At 43.7% G+C, this 23,685-nt stretch overlaps 1 protein-coding gene across 1 annotated transcript in view; it reads right to left on the minus strand.

Annotated features, from left to right (window-relative positions):
* SENP6 (SUMO specific peptidase 6) overlaps positions 1-10,488 on the minus strand; it is a gene marked incomplete at both ends in the record, with an annotated part of 96,151 nt that extends 85,663 nt beyond the window's left edge. The window contains one exon of the mRNA XM_080700507.1: positions 10,434-10,488. Coding sequence (XP_080556633.1) covers positions 10,434-10,488 — 55 coding nt within the window. The remainder of the gene's footprint in view (positions 1-10,433) is intronic.
* Positions 10,489-23,685: the final 13,197 nt, after the last annotated feature.

The following is a 23,685-nucleotide window of genomic DNA, read 5'->3' on the forward strand; positions in this document are numbered from 1 at the left end:
GAACACATGTCTACTGTGCAGTGACAAATCTTACATTCAAGAGGGCTACTTACTGACTAATGAGCAGGGGACTAGGCATGGTGGCAGAAGTTTGTGATCTCTATTTAGGAGGCTGAGATAGAAAGATAACAGGTTCAAGGCCAGCCTCTGGAACTTAGTGAGGCCCTCCGCAACTTAGGCAACTTAGTAAGACACTGTTTCAAAATTTTTAAAAAATAAGATACATTCAATGTGGTCCACATAAAAAATTTAAAAATTGAAAAAAATAAGATACAGCTGGAGGTATAGTTGAGAGGCAGAATATTCCTGGGTTCAATCCTCAGTACTACAAAAAAAAGGGGAAAGAAAAGTAATTCACACTCCAGGTGGGATGGAGAGAGACAATGTTTTATCATGCTATTCAGAAGACAACACAATTTAAAATTTGCTTACTCCTGACCTTTTCCATTTAATATTTTTTAATATTTTCAGGCTGTAGATGTACAAAACCAAGGAAAGCTAATGGTAAGAGGGTACTACTGCACTACAATTTTCTGGAAAGTATGGCAAGTAGTAAGGAAAAGAAAAGATGGCTGTATAGATTTAAAACAGCTGCAAATTCTTGCATTCTTCTTCCCTAAATGTTGGGGTCTATTTCTTCTCACCTTGAATATGGGCGGACTTTGATTTTTTGTTTTTGTTTTTATTTTTATTTTGTGGGCCTGGGGATGAAACCCAAAGGCATTCAACCTCTGAACTACACCCCTTGCCCAATTTTTTATTCTTTATTTTGAAACAGGGTCTCACTAAGTTGCAGAGGGCCTCACTTAGTAGCTGAGGCTGGTTTCGAACCTGTGAGATCCTCCTGTCTCAGCTTGGGGGGGTAGGGGGTATTACAAGTATGAGCCACCAAGCCAGGCCCTTCTATGCCTTTTGAATTCCTCAGTGTTCAGCAATCTTTTTGTGTGGTGGGGGGATTGAATCCAAGAATGTTCTACTTGAGCCACATCCCCAGCCCTGTTTTATTTTTTATTGTGCAGTCAAATGCTCTACCACTGAGCTATACTCCTACTTTATTTTTTATTTTGAAACAGAGTCTAAGTAAATTTCTGAGGCTGGCTGCAAACCTGCCACCTCCTCCTGTATCTGTATCCCAATATGGGGATTACAGGACAACACTACACCTGGCTTCAGCATAATTTTATAATGGCAAGAGGAACAATTAATTTACATAAGATCAGACATGTAGAATACTAATTTTTGAGTATACCAATCAAGAATATCAAGATCAGTAACTATCTAGAAGAAAATACAGTAAATGAAAGAAAACTGAAATTCAAACAAGAGAAGGCATGCTAGAAGAGAAGGGAGAGCAAGGAAAGGTTCTTCTCTACCTGCTGAGAAATTAAATAAAATGATAGCAATACCCATCAATACTACTGCTTATTATTGCCTGAATATGCCTGGAATGGAACCCAAGGGCATTCAACCCGAGCCACACCTCCAGCCCTATTCTGTGTGTGTGTGTGTGTGTGTGTGTGTGTGTGTGTGTGTGTGTGTGTTGCTAGGGATAGAACCCAGAGGCTTTCTACCTTCTGGCTATACTCCCAGACATATATATATATATATATATTTTTTTTTCTTTTCTTTTTTTTTGAAACAGGGTCTCACTAAGTTGCTGAGGGCCTCACTAAGTAGCTGAGGCTGTCCGGGAACCACAATCCTCCTGTCTCAGCCTCCCAAATGCTGGAATTACAAGCATGTGCACCACCATGCCTGGCTTTCTTTTATCCTGTATTTTGAAACAGGTCTTGCTAAATTAAATTGCAGAGGGCCTAAGTGGCTAAGGCTGGCCTCGAACCCGAGATCCTCCTGTCTCAGCCTCCTAAGTACTAGAATTACAAGTGTGCACCATCACGTCCGGCTCTCCACAGCAATTTTATGAGGCAAAAGCTATAGTTTGGATAAGCATCACCCAAATGCTCCTGTGTTAAAGATAGGATTGCTAGTCTGTGGCACTACAAGGAGGTAGACCCTTCAGGTAGAACCTAGTGGAAGCAAATGAGGTCATTAGGGGCATGACCCTGACAGGAGTATTAGGAACCTTATCCTTTCTTTCCCTCTTTCATGCCCCAACTACCATGAGGTGAGCAGCTTCCTCCATCATGTCCTCCACGATGATCCCAAAAGAAACAGGTCAACCAAGCATATGCCAAAATAAATCCTTCTTTTTTGGGGGAGGACACTGGAAATTGACCTATGGTAACCAAGCTATACCTCTAGCCCTTTTATTTTTTATCTTGAAACAGGGTCTCACTATGCTACTAAGGCTATCCTCAAACCTGCAATCCTCCTGTCTCAGCCTCCCAGGCACGTACCACTATACCTGGCTAAACCTTTTTTTTTTTTTAAAGTTGTTTCTTGGACATTTTGTCATGGTGAGGGGTAGCTGCCTAACACAATACTACAATTATTATTATCCTTACTTTACAGGTAAGAAAACAAAGACAGCATAAAAAACCTGTCCAAAATCACATACTAACAGATGTTCAAACTCAGAATTCTGCCTCTTAAGTTTATGCTCTTATTGCATTTCTACTAAAAATCACTTTCATTTCTTTATTTTTTATTTTATTTTTTTTGGTGGTACTGGGGTTCCTGGAAACCCTTCAACTTCCGGGCTACACTCCCAGACCCATTTTATATTTTTTTTATTCGGAAACAGGGTGTCTTAAACTAGTGAGGCTGGCTTCGAACCAGCGCAATCCTCCTGTCTCCACCTCCCAAGCGAGGGGATTATAAGCATGCGCCACCACGCCCGGCTCACTTTCATTTCTAAGTGAGGTTCTACTCTCCTGTTTCATGAAAGGACATGAAATCAAATAAGATTTACCACTTCAACTGGGATGAAACCAGGAAATAAACATACTTACCGAAGGAATAAATAAGGAATGATACTAGGATGTTATTTCCAAAGTAAAGCATCAAAAGAAAAAGAACCAGGCGTGGTGGTGCAGGCTTGTAATTCCTGTACTTGAGACTGAGACAGGAAGATCACAGGTTTACAGCCAGCCTCAGCAATTTAGCAAGACCATCTGCAATTTAGTGAGCCCCTGTTAAAAAAAAAAAAAAAAAAGCCAGGCATGGTGGCGCACTGTAATCCCAGCATTCTTGTAATCCCAGCATTCAGGAAGGATCTTAGTGTTACTTAGTGACGCCCTCCACAACTTAGTGAGACCCTGTTTCAAAATAATAAAAAATAGGGCAGGGGTGTAGCTCAGAGGTCGAATGCCCCGGGTTCCATCCCCAGACCCACACACCAAAAAAAAAAAAAAAAAAAAATGGGGCTGGGGGTACGGATCAAAAGTAGAATGTCCGTGGGTTCAATCCCCAGGCCCACAAAAAGAGGGGGCATAAATAAAGTAATACAAATTATAGAAAAAAAGGCAAAGAAGCCAGGCGTGGTGGCGCACGCCTGTAATCCCCAGCTTGGGAGGCGGAGAAGCCAGCTTAGCTGGCTTAGGGACCCTGTTTCCAAATAAAATATAAAATAGGTCTGGGAGTGTAGCCTGGAGGTAGAAGGGTTCCATCCCCAGTACCACCAAAAAAAAAAAAAAAAGGGCAAAGAAAAAAAAAGGTAGAGGTCGAGGTGTAGTGCTGCACACAGACAATTGCAGTACCGTGGGAGGCAAGACAAGAGAACTGCAGGTTTGAGGTCAGTCTACAACACAGACAGACTCAGCAATCTAACAAGACCCTATTTCAAAACAAAAACGCATGCCGGGCGTGGTGGTGCACGCTTGTAATCCCCGTGCTCGGGAGGCTGAGACAGGAGGATCGCATAGGTTCAAAGCCAGCCTCAGCTACCTAAAGTGAGGCTTTCAGCAACTTAGCGAGACCCTGTTTCCAAAAAAAAATATAAAAAAGGTCTGGGAGTATAGCCCGGAGGTAGAAAGCCTCTGGGTTCCACCCCTAGTACCACACACACACAAAAAAAGTACAAAAGGGCAGGAAGTGTAGGTCAGAAGTAAGAACACCCATGAGTTCAATCCCCAATAGAGAAGAAAGGGAAGGAGAGGGGAAGGCAGGCTGACCAGCCAGCCAGCCATAAACAAGGACAAAAAGAAAAAACATGTGAGAATAATCAGATTTGTTAGATCTCCCACAGAGGAGAAAGAATGGGGAAGAATATTGAAGTTATAAGAATAAGCGTGCACCATTTTTGTACTATATAGCAACAGCTCTCCTAACTGGTTTCCCTGATAATCTCTAGACCCTCTAAAGACTTCTCCATGTGGCAGCCAGTGACCTTTTTTCAAGTGAGGTTGATGCCGTCCCCTCTAGCCTCCCGTAGCACCAGCGTCCTTGCTGGCATCACATCATCCTGTTTTAGTTCCCCAAACACCCCACTCCTATTTTTATTCCCTCTGCATGTAAAGCTGTCTCTCCTCAGCTTCTCTCCACCTTTCACACCACTCTGATTAGATCAAATTCTCATAGATGGCTGTCCTCTGTTATACATGACAAAGTTGCAGAGAGCCTCACTAAATAGCTGAGGCTGTCCACGAACCGCGATCCTCCAGTCTCAGCCTCCGGAATGCTGGGCTTACAAGCCTGTGCCATCACGCTCGACTTATATATGACAATTTTAATTTGTGTGTGTGTGGGGGGTCTGGGATGGAACCCAGGGGCATTCAACCTCCGAGCTACACCCCCTGCCCTATTTTTTATTCTTTAATTTGAAACAGGGTCTCACTAAGTTGCAGAGGGCCTCACTAAGTAGCTGAGGCTGTCCACGAATCACAACACTCCCGTCTCAGCCTCCCTACAAGCGTGCACCACCAAGCCCGGCTGACAATTTTTATTTAATTAGTTGATTGCTGGATTTTTGACTCTTCTTACTATTCTGAAGAATCTATGGAGAAACTACATTTTTCCCCTCACCATTGTGCCTCAGGGCCTATAATGTAGCAGGTGCTCAATAAATATCTGTTGAATGAACAAAGAGAAACCTGCCAAGCTGTCACAAATGGAAAGAGATATGAGACAACAGTAAGTGAACAGATGGAAAGGAAATGAATCAAAGAAAAAAAATCACAAACTATTGCCTAATGAAATTCATACGATTTTTGTGTGACAATATACAAAATGAGGCACAGCAGTAGCCAGTAAATTTCCTTTACCCTAGAGAAGTCATAAAAGGAAAAAGAATTTGAATTTCATTTAGTAGTTATAAGGATATAAAACATCTTTTAGAAGAAAGATGTCAAACAGGCATCTCAAAATTTAATATGACCAAGCAGTGCTACTAACTTCCTTCTCATTCCTTGGCCAGTCCACTCCACCTTAGTAAACAGCACTACCTCCCAACACCTCAAGCCCAAACCAAGGAGTCATCTATGACTCCTCCCTTACTGACCCTCAAAGCCATCCATGAGTCTCGGGAATTCTTCATTCAAATGTACCTATGTTCTAACTACTTCTCTCTCCTATCTCCACTGCCACCATCCTAATCCAAACCACACTGAGCCCGCTCCAACGTTCTCTAACTTCCTACTCTAACATTTGCTCTTTTCTAATATAGTCCACCCAGAGCAGCAAAAATGATTAAGATAAATCATACATCATTTACAGGAAAATGGATGGAACTAGAGGACATTATGCTAAGTGAGATTAGTCAGCCACAAGAAATAAGAAATCGGATGCTTTCTCTAATATGGGTAACAGGAGGAACTCAGATAAAGGAGATCCTATAGAGGAGCAAATAAGGTGACCTCACTGAGGGGATGGGAGGGGGGAAGAGGGAAACTCTCTAATGCACACCATTTGTCAGCTCTGAACCCTCTATACCTATTACCCACTCTCAAGTCTCTTATAGGTGTTAACTCGGTATCACTTCAAGGATGCCTTTCCTAACCAGAACACTACAAAATGGCCTTTCCATCTTTTTTTTAATTTGTATATTTCTTCCACTGCCTTTATCATAATCATAATCTGGTTTATTAACAAAAAATACATTCCAGATTCAAAAAACAGGATAGCGAAGAGAAAAATTCATTACTTCCATAGAGTTTATATTTTAGTAGGGTTAAAAAAAGGAAGAAATAAATTTATCATATGAAAAGTACTGATATAAAAAAATAAAGAAAAAAACAGGACTAGGGGTGTACCTCAGAGGTAGAATGTCCCTGGGTTCCATCCCCAGAACCACAAAAAACAAAAACAAAAAAAAAAAAAACACAGTAAAAGTAATGTCATAGCCTGGCGTGGTGGCGCACGCTTGTAATCCTAGCATTCAGGAGGCTGAAACAGGAGGATCGAGGTTCGCAGACAGCCTCAGCTCCTTAGTGAGGCCCTCTGCAACTTAGACCCTGTTTCAAAAAATAAAGAATAAAAAATAGGGCAGAGGGTGTAGCTCGGAGGTCAAATGTCTTTCGGTTCCTTCCCCAGACCCGAGGGGGAAAAAAAAAAGTAATGTCATAAAAGCTGGTTGTGGTGTGGCCTATAATCCCAGTACTTGAAAAGCTGAGACAGGATCACATGTTGGAAATCGGCCTCCACTACTTAGTGAGACTCTCAGCAAAAAAACTTGTTTCAAAACATTTAAAAAGGGGGCTGGAGAGCCGGGTGTGGTGGTGCAGACCCACAAAAAATTAAAAAATTAAAAAAATAAAAAGGGGGCTGGAGGGTGTAGCTCCAAGGTAGAACAACCTTGGGTTCAATCTCCAGTACCAAAAAAGAAGTAACGTGATGTGTTTGTGTGTGCATGAACACAAGAAACACTTTGACATTTGAAGTAGGCAGTCATGTCTGAGTAGACTAGAATAAAATGAAGGAAACTATATGAAAATTTGGGGTAAGACTATTCTAAATTGACTTGTTTTTCTTAGTTTTTGTTTTTTGCGGTACTAGCATGGAACCAGAGGCATTCTACCTCCAACCTACACCCCCAGCCCTATTTTTTATTCTTGATTTTGAAGCAGGGTCTCACTGAGTTGCAAAGGGCTTCACTAAGTAGCTGAGGCTGTCCACAAACCACAATCCTCCAGCCTCAGCCTACCAAATGTTGGGATTACAAGCGTGCGGCCGCCACCACACCCAGCTTCTTTTTACTTATTTTTAACAGTTTCACCCACTAAAATACAAGTTTTATGCTGGGCATGGTGGTGCACGCTTGTAATCCCCTTACTTGGGAGGCGGAGACAGGAGGATCGCGCAGGTTCGAAGCCAGCCACGCTGGTTTAAGAGACCCTGTTTCCAAATAAAGTATAAAAATAGGTCTGGGAGTGTAGCCTGGAGGTAGAAGGGTTTCCAGGAACCCCAGTATCACCAAAAAAAAAAAAAAAGTTTTATGAAGACAGGGATCTTTTCTGCACTGTTGTACCTTGCTACAGTGTCTAGCAGAGTAGGCTGCTGTAAATATTTGATGAGTGAATGAAAACCTCCAGTTTTTTTTTCCAAAACTCTGCTGGAGAGACTGAAAGTGTTATATGTTAGATGTTTTAATATTAAATCCTAAAAACCTATGGGGAAAGCATTTTAGAAAGTTATATAGTAATAAACTGGGCATGGTGGAGTACACTTGTAATCCCAGCCCTTGAGATGCTGAGACAGGAGGATCGCACTGGCTCGAAGCCAGCCTCAGCTACTGAGTGAGGCTCTCAGCAACTTAGTGAGACCCTGTTTCCAAATAAAGTATAAAAATAGGTCTGAGAGAGAGAGAGAGAGAGAGAGAGAGAGAGGGAGAGAGAGAGAGAGTGTGTGTGTGTGTGTGTGTGTGTGTGTGTGTGTGTGCATGCACACTTGTAATCCCCGAGCTTGGGAGGCTGAGACAGGAGGATCACGCAGGTTTGAAGCCAGCCTCAGCTACTTAGTGAGGCTCTCAGCAATTTAGTGAGACCCTGTTTCCAAATAAAATATAAAATGGGTCTGGGAGTATAGCCCGGAGGTAGAAAGACTCTGGGTTCCACCCCCAGTACCCCCACCCCCACCCCCCACCCCTCCACACACAAAAGGTCTGGGAGTATAGCCTGGAGGTAGAAAAGCCCCTGGGTTCCACTTTCAGTACCACAAAAAAATAAAATGAATAAAATAAAATAAAAACATAGTAATACAAAATGTTTGGCAAATTATAGTTGGAATATTTTATTATTAACAGTGTAAGGAAAGCCAAGCATGGTGGTGCACTCTTGTAATCCCAGCATTAGGGAGGCAGTCTTGAGACCAGAGGATCAAGGTTCTCAGGCAAACTACTTGGTGAGGCTCTTTGCAACTCAGTGAGAACCTGTTTCCAAATAAAGAATAAAAAATAGGGCTGGAGATGTAACTCAGAGGTAGAATGCCCCTGGGTCCCATCCCCAGTACTGGGGGGGAAAAAAAAAGTGTAAGGAAGCCAGTCATAGTGGCACATGCCTGTAATCCCAGTACTTGGGAGGCTGAGACAGGAGGATCACAGGCTCAAGGAAAAACTCAGCAACATAGCAAGACTTTCAGCAACCTATAAGACCCTGTTTCAAAATAAAATATGAAATTGGAATGGTGCTGTAGTTTGGAGGTAGAATGCCTCAGGGTTCAAGCCCCAGTACCTCCCCCGAAAATCATTTATTTAGAAAGATTCAATACAGTATATAAAAATTGATTAGGAGGAACTAAAATCTTTCCCTTATGCTCAGGTTCTAAATAAACAACCATTCACTTTCTTCATAAAAATACTGAATAAGCCGGGCGTGGCTGCACACACTTGTAATCCCAGCATTTGGGAAGCTGAAACCGGACAGCCTCAGCTACTTAGTGAGATCCTGTTTCAAAATAAAGAATAAAAAAATAGGGCAGGGGGTGTAACTCTGAGGTCGAAGGCCCCTGGGTTCCACCTCCAGACCCGCAAAAAAATAAAAAAATTACATGAGATAAGGTGAAACTCAAATTCCTTACACCTATACATTCATAGACCTTAAATTAGAATAAACTAAAACAGTCTGAAATTCACATGAGCCTTATTTGTGCTTTTTAACCTATGTACATCCAATCAGAACTTAACCTGAGTCAGATGGTTATGGAAGCCACAATCTTACCACAGTAAGACTGAAGTATAATAGTAAGTCATCTGCACACTGAATATAACAAGCACCAGCAAGCCGCCTTTTCAATTTCCAAAGTCAAAACAAAAAAACATCACAAATAGCATGGCCTGTAACAAAAACTGCCAGGTCTCATTCTGCCCAAATTAGAACAGAGGCAATATGTAATGAACTAAGAACCACAAGGTTTATCTTCTTACTAGGAATGTCTAAGGTTGGTTTGCACAGAAAGGTTAAGAGGGGTTTTTTTTCCACTTCACTGTACACAAGTAGGAAAAATTTAAATTATTTTTCTCCGCCTCTGCTAATGGAGGACTACCTACACTGTTCCTATAATTGAGTTCTTTTTGGGGTGTGCATGTGCCAGGAATTGAACCCAGAGGATTCTCTGAGCTACATCCCCAGCCCTATTTTATTTTTTTATTTCGAAATAAGAAGTCTCGCTAAATTGCCGAGGCTGGCTCTGAACATGCGATCTTCCTGTCTCAGCTTCCCAAATACTGGGATTACAGGCGAGAGCCACCACGCCTCGCTCCGAGGTACTTTATTTTGAATTAAATTTTACTTTCTAAACTCAGTAAATCTTCTAAATAATTTTAAAGTTATCATTTAAACATGTCTGTATGCAAAAAAAAACCTTTTATTCAAAGAGTAATTACCTTTAACCAAAAAAAAAACAAAAAACACTGTTTAGCAGAAAGACTCGTCTTCCTAAACCTATTTATAAACTCAATTACCAGTACAAACACTGACCCCAAAGTCAAACTAGATACAGTGTGAACATTTAAGTTCTTGGTCCACAACTACAGTGAAATGTAGTTGTCCGTCCGGGGTCCGCACGAAGGCTCCGGCAAAAAGCCAATGCAGTTTAAACACCTCCATCCCAACAAAAACACGGCCAGGCCTGGGGCGGGCAAGGTTTAACTCTCCCTCCCGAGTCACAGGAATGAAAACGGCCAAACTTTCTCCACCGGCCTCGGCGAGTGTCCCAAAACTGTCACAGCGACCCTCATCTCTGTTTACTTTTCCCCCCTCAGATACATTTTAGAAAATACGGGCGGCAAAGCACTTCAGTGGAGAACATCCGAGCGCCGGCGGCTGGAGGCCGAGGCCGGCGAGGCCGGGCGCGGGGCCGCACCGCCAGCCTCCCGCCGCCGCCGCGCCGGCCTCCGCGTTCGATCGGAAACGTCCCGGGCCGGGGCGCCGACTCTGCCGCGGACGCCGCCGGCCCGAGCGCCGCCGCGAGCCCGGGCCCGCCCCGAGCCCCGGCGCCCGCAGCACGGCCGCCCCCGGGCCCGCCGCCCCCGGCCCCGGCCGCCGCCGCAGGAAAGCCCGAGGCTCCGGGGCCTGCTCCCCGCCGGGGAGAAGCCGGCCTACCTTCCAGAAAAGTCATCTCCCCGGCGCCGCCGCCGCCGCTCTTGCCGGCCGCCATCTTCCTCCGCCCGCGCCGCCGCCTCCTTAGTCCATGGCCCGCACGGCCGCCGCGCTCGCCGGGAAGAGGGGCCGCGCCGCCGCGGGGCGGCCGCCGCAGGGTGGCGGGCGCGGCGCGGCCGTCGGCGCCCACGCGGGCCTACACAAAGGCGCGCCGGGGCCCGGGCGCGGCGGCGAGGCCCGCGGCCTGCGCTCCTCCGCGGGCGGCTCGGGGGCGGCGCGGGCGGCGGCGGCGGCGGCGGCGCTTCCCGGCGCTTCCCCGCGGCCCACGACTCCCCATCCACCGCCCGCCGCGGCCGCCGCAGACGCCCCTCCGCCGCGGGCCCGGGCAGGAAGGGCCGGGCGAGCGCTCGAACACGCCTCCTCCGTCCCAGGCCGTAAGATGGCCGCGCCGCCGGGCGCTCGTCTCCGCGGCCGCCGGGCGCCCCGCCGCCTCGCTCCCCGCCGCCGCCGCGTCCCGCCTCCCCGCCCGGCGGGCGCTCCAGCCGCGGCGCTCGCCACTGCCCCTGTGGACAGGGGTGGGTCTCCCGGCCGGCCGCGCCTCGCGTCGGTCGCCACAGCAGCCGCCGCCGCTCCTCCCCCGGCTCCGAGCCGCCGCCGCCCCGCCCGCCGCCCGCCGCCCCGGCCCGGCCCGGCCCGCCGCGGACCCGCGCCGCCGCCGCCCGCCATGGCCGCCCAGCGCGCCCGCCCCGGCCCGCCCGGGCGCTAGAAATGTTGCAAGTTCCCTTCGGAGCGGAGGCCTTAGAATTTGCCAAGTGAGGAAAAAGAGAGCGGACACACGTTTAGAAAGGGGGTCGCCTGCACACTCGTTTGGAAGAAGTTTCGGGGCGCAGAGGGCGGGTCGCTGAGGGCATCGCCCCGGGAACCCGAGCGCGCCCGGGGGAGCCCCCCAGGGCCCGGGCCTGGCTGTCACGACCACCAGAACCGCATCGTGCTGACACCGGAAAGCACCAGGGAAAGTTCAGTTCCCAGGGCCCTGAGGGTAACAGTAATGCGAGGACGTGCCACCCATGCCCTTTGGATACCCGTGCTGGAAAAAAGAGCTTTGACTTTTCTGTGCTTGACCCTCGGAAAACAGTCCGTACACCAGTCAGGCGATAGTAAATTCGGAAACTCCATCCTGTGGGTTCTCTTCTTTTTTCTCTTTCTTTGTGTGTGTAGGGCTGGGGGTACTGGGGGTTGAACCTTAGGGCGTTCTACCTCTGAACTACACCCCCACCCCTATTTTTTTTTTTTTAACTTGAAAACTTCTCTTAGGTTGCTGAATCTCTAACTTACTAAAGCTGTCCTTGAACCTGCGATCCTCTGGTCTCAGCCTCCCAATTCCTGGAGTAGACATGCGCCACCACACCCAGCTTCTTTTTGGGGGGAGGGGGTGTTGGGATGGAACCCAGAAGCATTAGACCTCCAAACTACACCCCCTGCCCTATTTTTTATTCTTTATTTTAAAACAGGGTCTCACTGAGTTGCTGAGGGTCACACTAAGTAGCTGAGGCTGTCCACGAACCGTGATGCTAGGGTCTCAGCCTCCCAAACGCTGGGATTTCAAGCGAGCGCCACCACGACTGACTCCAGACCTATTTTTTATATTGTATTTTGCATTTTTTTTTGTGTGTGTGTGTGGTCCTGGGGGTGGAACCCAGGGGCTTTTCTACCTCTGGGCTATACTCCCAGACCTATTTTATACTTTATTTGGAAACGGGCTCAATAAGTTGCAGAGAGCCTCACTAAGTAGCTGAGGCTGGCCTCAAATTTGTGTGATCCTATCTCAGCCTCCCAAGCGCTGGGATTACAAACGTGTGCCACCATGCCCAGCTGTTTCATTTTTATGTTATAAAATAGTACATTTTAAGGCTGGCATGGTGGCACACGCTTGTAAGAAAGCACTTGGCAAAAAAGCACTTGGTTTTATCTTTTTTTTTTTTTGGCACTGGGCTTGAAATCCAGGGACATTCTACCTTGGAGCTACACTCCAGCCCTACTTTTTATTCTGGTTTTTTTTTGTTTTGTTTTGTTTTTTTTGGTGGTACTGGGGTTCCTGGAAGCCCTTCTACCTCCGGGCTACACTCCCAAACACCCATTTTTATACTTATTTGGAAACAGGGTCTCTTAAACCAGCGCTGCTGGCTTCTGGCTTCGAACCAGCGCGATCCTCCTGTCTCCGCCTCCCAAGGGGGGGGGGGATTACAAGCGTGCGCCACCACACCCGGCTTTTATTCTGTATTTTGAAACAGTATCTCACTGAGTGTCAAAGGGCCTCACTAAGTAGTAGCTGAGGCTGTCCTTGAACTGCAATCTTCCTGTCTCAGCCTCCCAAAATGCTGGGATTACGAGCCTGTGACACCACGCCCGGCTTCTGCAACTTGATTTTGAACCAATGAGACAGATACTGGATTCCTGGCCTTCACAGAACTGTAAGATAATAGATGTCTGGTAAATTTCCAAACTCCCTGTATACTTGCTATAGTAGCCATGGAAAATTACTATGCATGGAATGAGAAACAATGTAGAGTTGTATAAAACATGCTTTTAAAGCAAACTAAGCTGAGTATGGTGCCCCACACCTGTAAGCCCAGTACTTGGGAGGCAGAGACAGGAGGATCCCAGGTTCACGGCCAGCTTCATCTATTTAGGCCCTCTGAAATTTAGACTCTCTTTGAAAATAAAAAATGAACTAGAGCTTGGGGGTGTGGCTTGGGGGTAGAATACCCCTGGATTCAATCCCCAATAACATACACATACACACAAAAAGCAAGCTGAGTTAGGTTCTTTCAGATGAAGTCCACTGTTTTATTTTATTTTAGTTATTTATTTTGGTGGTACTAGGGGTGGAACCCAGAGGCTTTCTACCTCCGGGCTATACTCCCAGACCTATTTTATATTTTATTTTGAGACAGGGTCTCACTAAGTTGCTGAGAGCCTCACTAAGTAGCTGAGGCTGGCTTCGAACCCATGCGATCCTCCTGTCTCAGCCTCCCAAGCGCGGGGATTACAAGCGTGCACCACCACGCCCGGCTCTGTTTTATTTTTAAATATTTTTAATTTCAGCTAATATCTGTGGGGCTCCCTAATTCCAACTTTAAAAAAGAAGTATGGAAGCTGGGCGTGGTGGCTCATGCTTGTAATCCCAGCATTTGGGAGGTTGAGACTGGTTGAGACTGGAGGATCGCAGTTCACGGAGAGCCTCAGCTACTTAGGCCCTCTGCAACTCAGTGAGACCCGGTTTCAAAATAAAAAATAGGGCAGGGTGTGTAGCTCAGAGGTCAAATGCCCCTGGGTTCCATCTCCAGACCTGCAAAAAAAAAAAAAAAGATATGGATTAAACCAGTGATTCTTAAACTTGTATATGTGTGGTGGTGCTGTGATTGAACCAATAGAATTCTGCCTCTGAACTACATCTCTAACCCTATCATTTATTTTTTTTTAATTTTGAAACAAGGTTTTACTAAGTTACTGAGGCCCTTGCTAAATTGCTGAGATTGCCCTCAAACCTGTGAATCTTCTGTTTCAGCCTCTCAAGTACTGAGATTAAAAGTGTGCACCCCCCCACCCCAGCTGATTGTCAAACTAGCACACATAACAATCACCTGAAGGGCTTGTTAAAACAGATTACCCAACCTCTAGAGTCAGGTGCCTGGAGTAGGACCAGAGAAACTTTCTAACAAGTTCCCAAATCATCCAGACACTGCTGATCTCAAGCCATACTTTGAGAACCACAAAATTCAGCAATTCCCAAATTTCTTTTCAGTACAGTTATTCTCATTTGTTTGTGTGTATGTGTATGTATGTGGTATTTGGGGTTGAACCTGGGGCATTCTGCCTCTGATCTATACCCCCAGCCCTATTTTTTTAGTTTAAAATGGTCTTACTGAGTTGTGAGATCATTGTAAGATCATCATACTTAACCATGTAAGTAAGTATAACCATTGTAAGTAAGACCATGTTGTAAGTATAGGCTCTTACTATAAGTAGCTGAGGCTGGCTGCAAACCTATGAACATCCTGTCTCAGCCTCCCAGGTTCTGGCATTACAGGCATGCCCCACCATGCCCAGCAGTTATTCTGATTTTATGAATATATAATTATAAGTGAAATTATCTGTTCCCATATTCAAGTATACATTAAAGATATTTTCTAAAATTATTATTTTTTAGGTGAGTGTGCTCAACTAAGAACTAATAATATTTGTTTTATTATCCAGGATTGAGGGCCTAGAAGTTTTCAAATCTACCACATTTTCTTGCAATTTAGTATATATTATTTTTACAAATTCTCAATTAACAGCTCTTCGTTTTTATATATACATTTTTGAAGCTCAGATTACAAAAAATGCCTTTGAATATCAGAAATATGACTTAATTGAGCCGGGCATGGTGGCACATGTTTGTAATCCCAGCATTTTGGAGGCTGAGACTGGAGGATCACAGTTCGCAGCCAGCCTCACCTACTACTTAGAGGCCCTTTGCAACTCAATGAGACCCTGTTTCAAAATAAAGAATAAAAAACAGAACTGAGGGTGTAGCTTGGAGGTAGAATGCCCCGAGTTCCAACCACAGTACCTCAAAAAAAAAAAAAAAAGAAAAAGAAAAGAAAAAAGAAATATGACTTAATTGCCAGGTATGGTGGTGCACACCTGTAATGCCAAGATCTACTAGGATAAAACAGAAGAATCATGAGTTCAAAGCTAACTTCAGCAATTTAGTGATACCTTGTTTCAAAAATAAAAATTAAAAAAGGCAGGATATATAGCTTGGAGGTAGAATTGGCCCTGGGTACAATCCCCAGTTTAAAAAAAAAAAAAGTAATTACAAAACCAGTTATCTCCATTATACAGTAAAATTTTATTAAAAATCTACAATGTCTTTACATCTTTAACATGTAAATTTATCAAATTTCATTCACCTGTTAGCTAGCTTATTAATTTTCATATTAAACAAAAGTTAACATGGCATAGAAGATAAACATAAGCCGGGCGTGGTGGTGCATGCTTGTATTCCCTGCGCTTAGGAGGCTGAGACAGGAGGAACGCATGGGTTCGAAGCCAGCCTCAGCTACTTAGTGAGGCTCTCAGCAACTTAGTGAGACCCTGTTTCCAAATAAAATATAAAATAGGTCGGGGAGTATAGCCCAGAGGTAGAAAGCCTCTAGGTTCCACCCCAGTACCACCACCAAAAAAAAAAAAAAAAAAAAAAGATAAACATAATGGGGAAAAGTTAGACTACTTTAGGTTTGACTGGATGGGCAATTACAGTGGATAATAAGATATTTTATTTTTTCTAATTATTTCATTAAAATATTTTTTGAAGACTTCCGGGAAGATGGCGACCGAGAAAAGCGGGGCTTAAGAGCCCCGCTAACAACCAATCTCCATTACCACAAAATCAGCGCCTTTCATAGCCAGAAAACACCATCACCAGAGGGAAAAAAAAAAAAATCACCAGGCTCCAGAGAGAAAGTGGACTGAGAACAGAGCTCAGAGCCACAGAGGAGATACACCGGCCTCACACCCGAGGACGCGGCAGCAGAGCCATACTGCTGGCGACAGCGGCGAATTCACCGGAGGGCCACAGCAAGCCGAGGTGAGCCGCTACGGAACAGCCAGGCGGGATCTTTCTGCGCAGGGAGCATCTAAAGCTCCCAGTGGCTGAGATCAGCACACGCTGCAGGGACTCAGAGTGGAACTCAAAACCAGAGAAGAAAAAATATGCCAGCCTCACTGCCGAGGGCGTGGCAGCGGCTCCATATTGCCACCGGCGGCAGCAGCAGTGAATTCACCGAGTCCAGTACAGCTATATCTGCGTACTCAAGAACAGTGAGTCAAATTGCGGGCCACAGAGGAGAAATCCCAGTACTGTACTCCCTGGGACTTGACCCAGTGGGGGAGGGGCGGTGGCAGAGATATCACACCATAGGAGAACGTGCAACCTGGCACCCCCCATAGTCTAAAGCAGCCTCTATCGACTCCCTGGGTCGGAGACTCTGTGATACAACCCAGTAAAGGAGTAGTGGGGTCTGAAATACTACAGACTCGAGATCCAGAGCACCTTAAGTGAAGTCATAGTGACCCAAGGGAAGAACCCAGAGAAGGCACAAACTTCCAAAATCATGGGAAAGAGGAATAATACTGGAGCAATGAATGCCCACAACCCCACAACATCAAAACCCGATAAAACAGAAAATCAGAGATTTGTAGAAGATCAAATCAGGAAAATAACTGTAGAAATAATAGAGGTGCTTCGAAAAGAATTCAGAGAGAGCCAAAAAGAGATAAAGGATGCAATTAATGAAGTAAAGGCCTCAATTCAAAGCATGAACAACCGATTAGACCACATGGAGAACAGAATCTCGCTCTTAGAAGATGATCATTCCAAAAATGAACGCATAGTTTCTAATCTAGAAAAAAATATCTGACAGCAGGAATCTGACATTGAAGAAATATGGGCCCATTTTAAGAGAGCTAACCTAAGAATAATTGGAATAGAGGAGGGAAAAGAAAGTGAAACCAAAGGGATCAACAATCTCTTCAAGGAAGTAATAGCAGAAAATTTTCCAAACATAGAGCAAGAGGTCGATACACAGGTCCAGGAAACTTATAGAACTCCCTTTAGACAGGATCGGAGAAGAGGATCCCCACGCCACATAATTGTCAAAATGACCAATGTGGAAGCCAAGCAGAGAATCTTAAAGGCAACAAAAACAAAGCTTCCATGACAAACAGAAACTGAAGGAATTTATGTCTTCAAAACCAGCGCTAGAGAAAATACTCAAAGAGATTAACTACAAAGAAGAAATAGGTAACACACACCAGAACCAGAGAAACAAGATTTTCCATCCAACAGACAACTAAGATTGGTTATCCGTGGAGATTCATTATTTATGTTAGTCTTTTACCTATCTCTAAATTGTATTGTTTGCCTTTATTGTTGTTAATTTTTAGGATTTCTAGTTGGAATATTAATATACCTTCAGATATAGCATTTGGAAATATTTTATCCCATTCTATCAGTAACTTTTAACTCTGTTTACATTGTCTTTGGATATACAATATTTTTTCATTTTTTAGGGAGTTTGTATACTCTTCTGTTGCCTGTGCCATTGAAATCATATCCAAGAAATCACTGCCAATTTCAATGTTGTGAGGTTTTATGACCCAGATTTTCTCCTAAAAGTTTATAGTCTTAAGATTTATATTTAGGTCTTTTATCTATTTTGAGTTAATATTTGTATATGGGATTAGGTAAGGGTCCAATCTTATTCTTTTCCATGTAAGTATTATTTTTCAACAATATTTAGTTAAAAGATTATTATTTCCACCACCAAATGTTCGTGGAAACCTTGTCAAAAATAACTTGACAATATAGGGAAGAATTTAACTCTAGGCTTGTATTTAACTCCAATGGTTTATATATCTGCCTTTAGAACAGTACTACACTGTTTCAATTATTGTAGCTTTATAAGGTTTGAAATCAGAAAATATATATCTTCTAGCTTTGTTCTTTTTCAAGATCGTTTTGGGTATCTAGAGTCCATATTCCATATTAGGATAGATTTTTTTTCTGAAAAATAAATATATAAATATATGATAGTTTCACCTAAAAAAATAGAAAAAAATGTTCTCTGGTAAGAAAGAAAGCAAAGAGAAATATTGAAATGTTTTCATGTAATTTTAATTTTTCAACATTATTTAGTTAAAAGATTATTATTTCCTCCACCAAATGTTCGTGGAAACCTTGTCAAATATAACTTGACAATATATGGAAGAATTTAGCTCTAGGCTTTTATTTAGCTCCAATAGTTTATATATCTGCCTTTAGAACAGTACTACACTGTTTCAATTATTGTAGCTTTATATGGTTTGAAATCAGAAAATATACATCTCCTAACTTTGTTCTTTTTTGAGATCGTTTTGGGATTCTAGAATCCATATTCCATATTAGGATAGACTTTTTTCTGAAAAATAAATATATAAATATATGATAGTTTCACCTAAAAAAAAAAAAGAAAAAAAGTATTCTCTGGTAAGAAAGAAAGCAAAAAGATATATTGAAATATTATCTTTATGTTATCAAAAGCTTAGTATCAGACAAATGAAACTGTTATGTGAGATTATCATTTTTAATTTTGGATAAATTTCTATAATACTAGATGTCAACCACTAAGCCAAGCATGGGAAGGAGGGATGGGGAGGAAATGGGGTGGGGATCAGGTGGGGGTTGACTGGCGATGTGTGCGTGTATGTCAACAAAAGTTTTCTTTGTATCCCACTATGATGTATGAATACAGTGCACCAATAAAAAATTTAAAAAAAATTAAAAAAAAAGAAAATATTTTTTTTTGTTTTTTGGGGGTTTTTTTGTTTTTTTGGTGGTACTGGGGTGGAACCCAGAGGCTTTCTACCTCCAGGCTATACTCCCAGACCCTTTTTTTAATATATATTTTTTATTTGGAAAAAGGGACTCACTAAGTTGCTGAGAGCCTCACTCAGTAGCTGAGGCTGGCTTCGAACCTGTGCGATCCTCCTGTCTCAGCCTCCCAAGAGCAGGGATTACAAGCATGCGCCACCATGCCCGGCTCATTAAAGAAAATTTGGCAAAAAGGAAAAACAAAACAGGATCTTGCAACTCAAAAATTTTAATTTTGCCGGGCATGGTGGCGCATGCTTGTAATCCCAGTTTATGGGAGGCTGAGACAGGAAGATTGCAGAGGTTCGAAGCCAGCCCCTGCTACTTAGTGAGGCTCTCAGCAACTTAGTGAGACTCTGTTTTTAAATAAAATATAAAATATAAAAAATAGGTCTGGGAGTATAGCCCGGAGGTAGAATGCCCCTGGGCTCCACCCCCAGTACCACAATAATAATAATAATAATAATAATAATAATAATAATAATAATAATAATTTAAAAATTAACCCTAGTATATCTTCTTTAATGTCTTTTTTTTTTTTTTTTTTTTTTTGGCAGTACTGGCAATGGAACCCAGGGGCATTCTACCTCCAAGCTACTCTACCAGCCCTATTTTTTATTCTTTTTTTTTTTTTTTTTTTGCGGGTCTGGGGATGGAACCCAGGGGCATTCGACTTCTGAGCTACACCTCCTGCCCTATTTTTATTCTTTATTTTGAAACCGGGTGTCACTGAGTTGCAGAGGGCCTCACTAAGTAGCTGAGGCTGTCCGCGAACCTCAACCCTCCAGTCTCAGCCTCCCAAATGCTGGGATTACAAGCATGTGCCACCACGCCCAGTACTAGACTGTCTTTTTGTTAATACTCTTTTTTTGTTTTTGTTTTTTCAGTAGTGGGGATGGAGCTCAGGGGTATTCTACCTCTGAGCAACATGCCAGCACTATATTTTATTCTTTATTTTGAAACAGGGTCTCACTAAGTTGCAAAGGACCTCACTAAGTAGCTGAGGGTATCTGTTAACCGCAAGCCTCCTGTCTCAGCCTCCCAAATGCTGGGATTACGAGGATATGGCGCCATGCCCAGCTTGTTGTAGGAAATACACTTACTCTTGTAGGAAACTAGGTCACTGAAGACAGGAGATGGAGACTGGGGTGGGAAACAGGTTACTTTATTCACTAGTGAAGGTTCAGTAAGCAGACTTTGGGTCTGAGCCCTGAACACTAAACATACAAGTCCCTTTATACATTCATTCACCTAAGGTTTGGAAGGGAAGGGTATCCATGAAACTTATTTTACTTAGCGTAAGTGAGAGACAGAAGCAGAATGGGGGTTAGTGGCATATCATTCAGTTCTGCATCTTATCTGCAGGCAGCCTAGGGAGACTCTGCTTTGTTTCTATCTGAGGGAGCTGGTACTGGATCATACCTCTTGAACTGTCTAGGGAAACCTGGCTTTGTTTATATCCGAAGGAGCCTGTTCTGTGTCTTATCTCTGGAGCTGTCTGCTTGTGAACATCTGAGGGGAAGGGGCTATGAAGAAGCCTTATCCTTTTAATTGTAGGCTTCTAGCCAAAAGTGGCTCCAAAGATCCAGCCAGGCTCCTACCTCACTCTGATCATTTATTCCCTTGTCACACACTGGGCCTGCTTCTCTTTCTTTCATTTATTTATTTATTTATTTATTGTAGTACTGGGGATGAAAACTGAAAACAGGGTCTCACTAAGTTGCTGAGAGCCTTACTAAATAGCTGAGGCTGGCTTCGAACCTGTGCGATCCTCCTGTCTCTACCTCCCAAGCGCTGGGATTACAAGCCTACACCACCATGGCTGGCTAGTCTTTTTTTTTTTTTTTTTTTTGAAACAAGATTTCACTGAGTTGCAAAGGACCTTGCTAACTCTTTCAAATTAAACATCTCATATAGGTGGGTGTGGTGGCACATGAAGATCGCACAGGTTCAAAGCCAGCCTCAGCTACTTAGGCTTTCAGCAACTTAGTGAGACCCTGTTTCCAAATAAAAATAAAAAATAGGTCTGGGAGTATAGCTGGAGGTAGAAAAAGCCCCTGGGTTTCACCTCCAGTACCACACACAAAAAAATTAAAATTAAAAAAACACCTCATCTATATCAGCAACCACTGTGATATTTCATTCATGACATTTTTTTTTTTCCTGCGGGTCTGGGGATGGAACCCGAGGGCATTCAACCTCTGAGCTATACCCCCTCCCCTATTTTTCTTTATTTTGAAACCAGGTCTCACTGAGTTGCAGAGGGCCTCACTAAGTAGCTGAGGCTGTCCGCGATCCTCTGGTCTCAGCCTCCCAAATGTTGGGATTACAAGCGTGGGACACCACGCCCGGCTCATTCATGACATTTTCAATCTCATGTAAACCCATTGATTTCTCTTCTCACTTACTTTCACTTTTTACTAATTTAGACTCCATGGTGAATTATTTCATTTACTCTTTCTTGATTATATGTCCACTGCCTTACTTCACTGTCCTTCCCTGGCTCACCTCCCTTTAAACTCTTACCCTGAATACACCCTATTGCCTGCCTCCCTTGCTAGGTCATAAGGGGGCGAGCACAGCTGAAGGAGGTTATCCAGTTGAGATTAGTGGTCCTGAATGGCAAAAGAGATCAAGAGATGTCTTCAGAGAAGGTCTCAATGAGTTCCCTAGGAGGATGACACTTGACTCAGGACCAGAGAGGTCCTTGGCTTACGTGGAAAAAAAAAAAAAAGAATTTATCTAGTTATGCCTGTAATCTTAGTACTTGGGAGGAGGCTGAGATGGGAGGATCACAGGTTCAACACCAGCCTCAGCAATGTAGCGAGAGTCTCAGCAACCTAGTGAGACTGTTTCAGAAAAAAATGAATGGAGACATAACAGATAAATCTCAGAGGTAGATGCTCCTGGATTCCATCCTCAGTACACTCACATGCACACACAAAATAATTTTAGTATGTAACCAGTCAGAGGCATAGACAATGATTTATTTAGGAAAGCAGATACGCATTTAAGGGAGAATGTAGAATGTCTCAAGAGAGATGAGTTTGGGGGGGTTCCCAGATTCTCTTTTTTTGGGGGGGTAAGGTAATGGAGAGTAAACCCAGAGGCTTACTACCTCTGAGCTACACCCCCAACCCTCCCCCTTTTTTAAAGGATCTCACTGGCTTGCTGAGTCTTGCTATATCGCTCAGGCTGTCCTCAAACCTGAGATAACAAAGGTGAACTTCCATGCCCATCTTTTTATTTTTTTCTTTTTCTTTTCTTTTTCTCTTTACTTTTCTTTTTTACTTTTTCTTTTTTACAATTTTTTTTCTGCAGTAATGCAGAAGGAACCCCGAAGCATTCTACCTCCAAGCGACACCTCCAGCCCTATTTTTTTATTTTTTATCCCCCCCCCCCCCGGGTCTGGGGATAGAACGCAGGGGCATTTGACCTCCGAGCCACATCCCCTGCCCTATTTTTTATTCTTTATTCTGAAACAGGGTCTCACTAAATTGCGGAGGGCCTTACTAAGTAGCTGAGGCTGTCCGTGAACTGCAATCCTCCGGTTTCAGCCTCCTGAATGCTGGGATTACAAGTGTGCGTCACCACGCCTGGCTTTTTATTCTTTATTTTGAAACAGGGTTTCACTGAGCTGCAAAGGGCCTCACTAATTTATTCTTTATTTGGAAGCAAGGTCTTGCCAAATTGCTGAGCCTGGCCTGGAACCTACAACCCTCCTAACTTAACCTCTTTAGTACTGAGATTGCAGCATGCACTACTATGCCTAGCTCCCAACCTATTTTTATTTTTTATTTGAAACAAGGTCTCACAAAGTTGCTAAAAGCCCTGCTAAATTGCTGAGGCTGGTTTCAAACCTGAGATCCTCGTCTCAGTCTCCCAAGTACTGGGATTACAGATGTATGCCACAATCCCCAGACCGCAGCTCCTGTTTGATGGATGGATTCAGGAAAGTATGTAAAAATGACATCACTCTGGTGATCTTAACATGGTTGATAGTGACCTGGTAGTTTTTTTGTTGTTGTCTTTCCTTTTTGGTACTAGGAATTGAACCCATAGGCATTTTACTACTGAGCTACGCCATCAGTCCTATTTTATTTATTTACTTATTTATTTATTTATTTATTTACTTACTTATTTATTTATGGGTCTGGGGATAGAACCTAGGGGCATTTGACCTCAGAGCTATACCCCCTGCCCTATTTTTTTTTTATTCTTTATTTATTTTTATTTTTTTTATTTTTTGGTGGTACTGGGGTTCCTGGAAGCCCTTCTACCTCCGGGCTACACTCCCAGACCTATTTTATATCTTTTATTTGGAAACAGGGTCTCTTAAGCCAGCACGGCTGGCTTCGAACCTGTGCGATCCTCCTGTCTCCACCTCCCAAGCGCGGGGATTACAAGCCTGCACCACAACTCCCGGCTTATTCTTTATTTTGAAACAGGATCTCACTAAGTTGTGGAGGGCCTCACTAAGTAGCTGAGGCTGTCTACGAACTGCAATCTTCCTGTCTCAGCCTCCCAAATGCTAGGATTACAAGCGTGTGCCACCACACCCGGCTTTATTTTTTATTCTGAAACAGGGTCTCTCTAGATTTCTGAGAGTCTCACCAAGTTGCTGAGACTGGTCTCCAATCTGTGATCCCACTATCTCAGCCTCCCAAGTACTGGAATTATGGTTGTACACCACCATGCCCCGCTGGCCTGGTCATTTTTAGGATCCTCAAGATGACCCGGTCTTCATTATCTGATCAGTAGTAGATGATGCTGAAAAGTTCTCTAAATTATGGGCTT

The sequence above is a fragment of the Muscardinus avellanarius genome, assembly GCF_963383645.1.
Source record: "Muscardinus avellanarius genome assembly, chromosome: 8".
NCBI lineage: Eukaryota > Metazoa > Chordata > Mammalia > Rodentia > Gliridae > Muscardinus > Muscardinus avellanarius.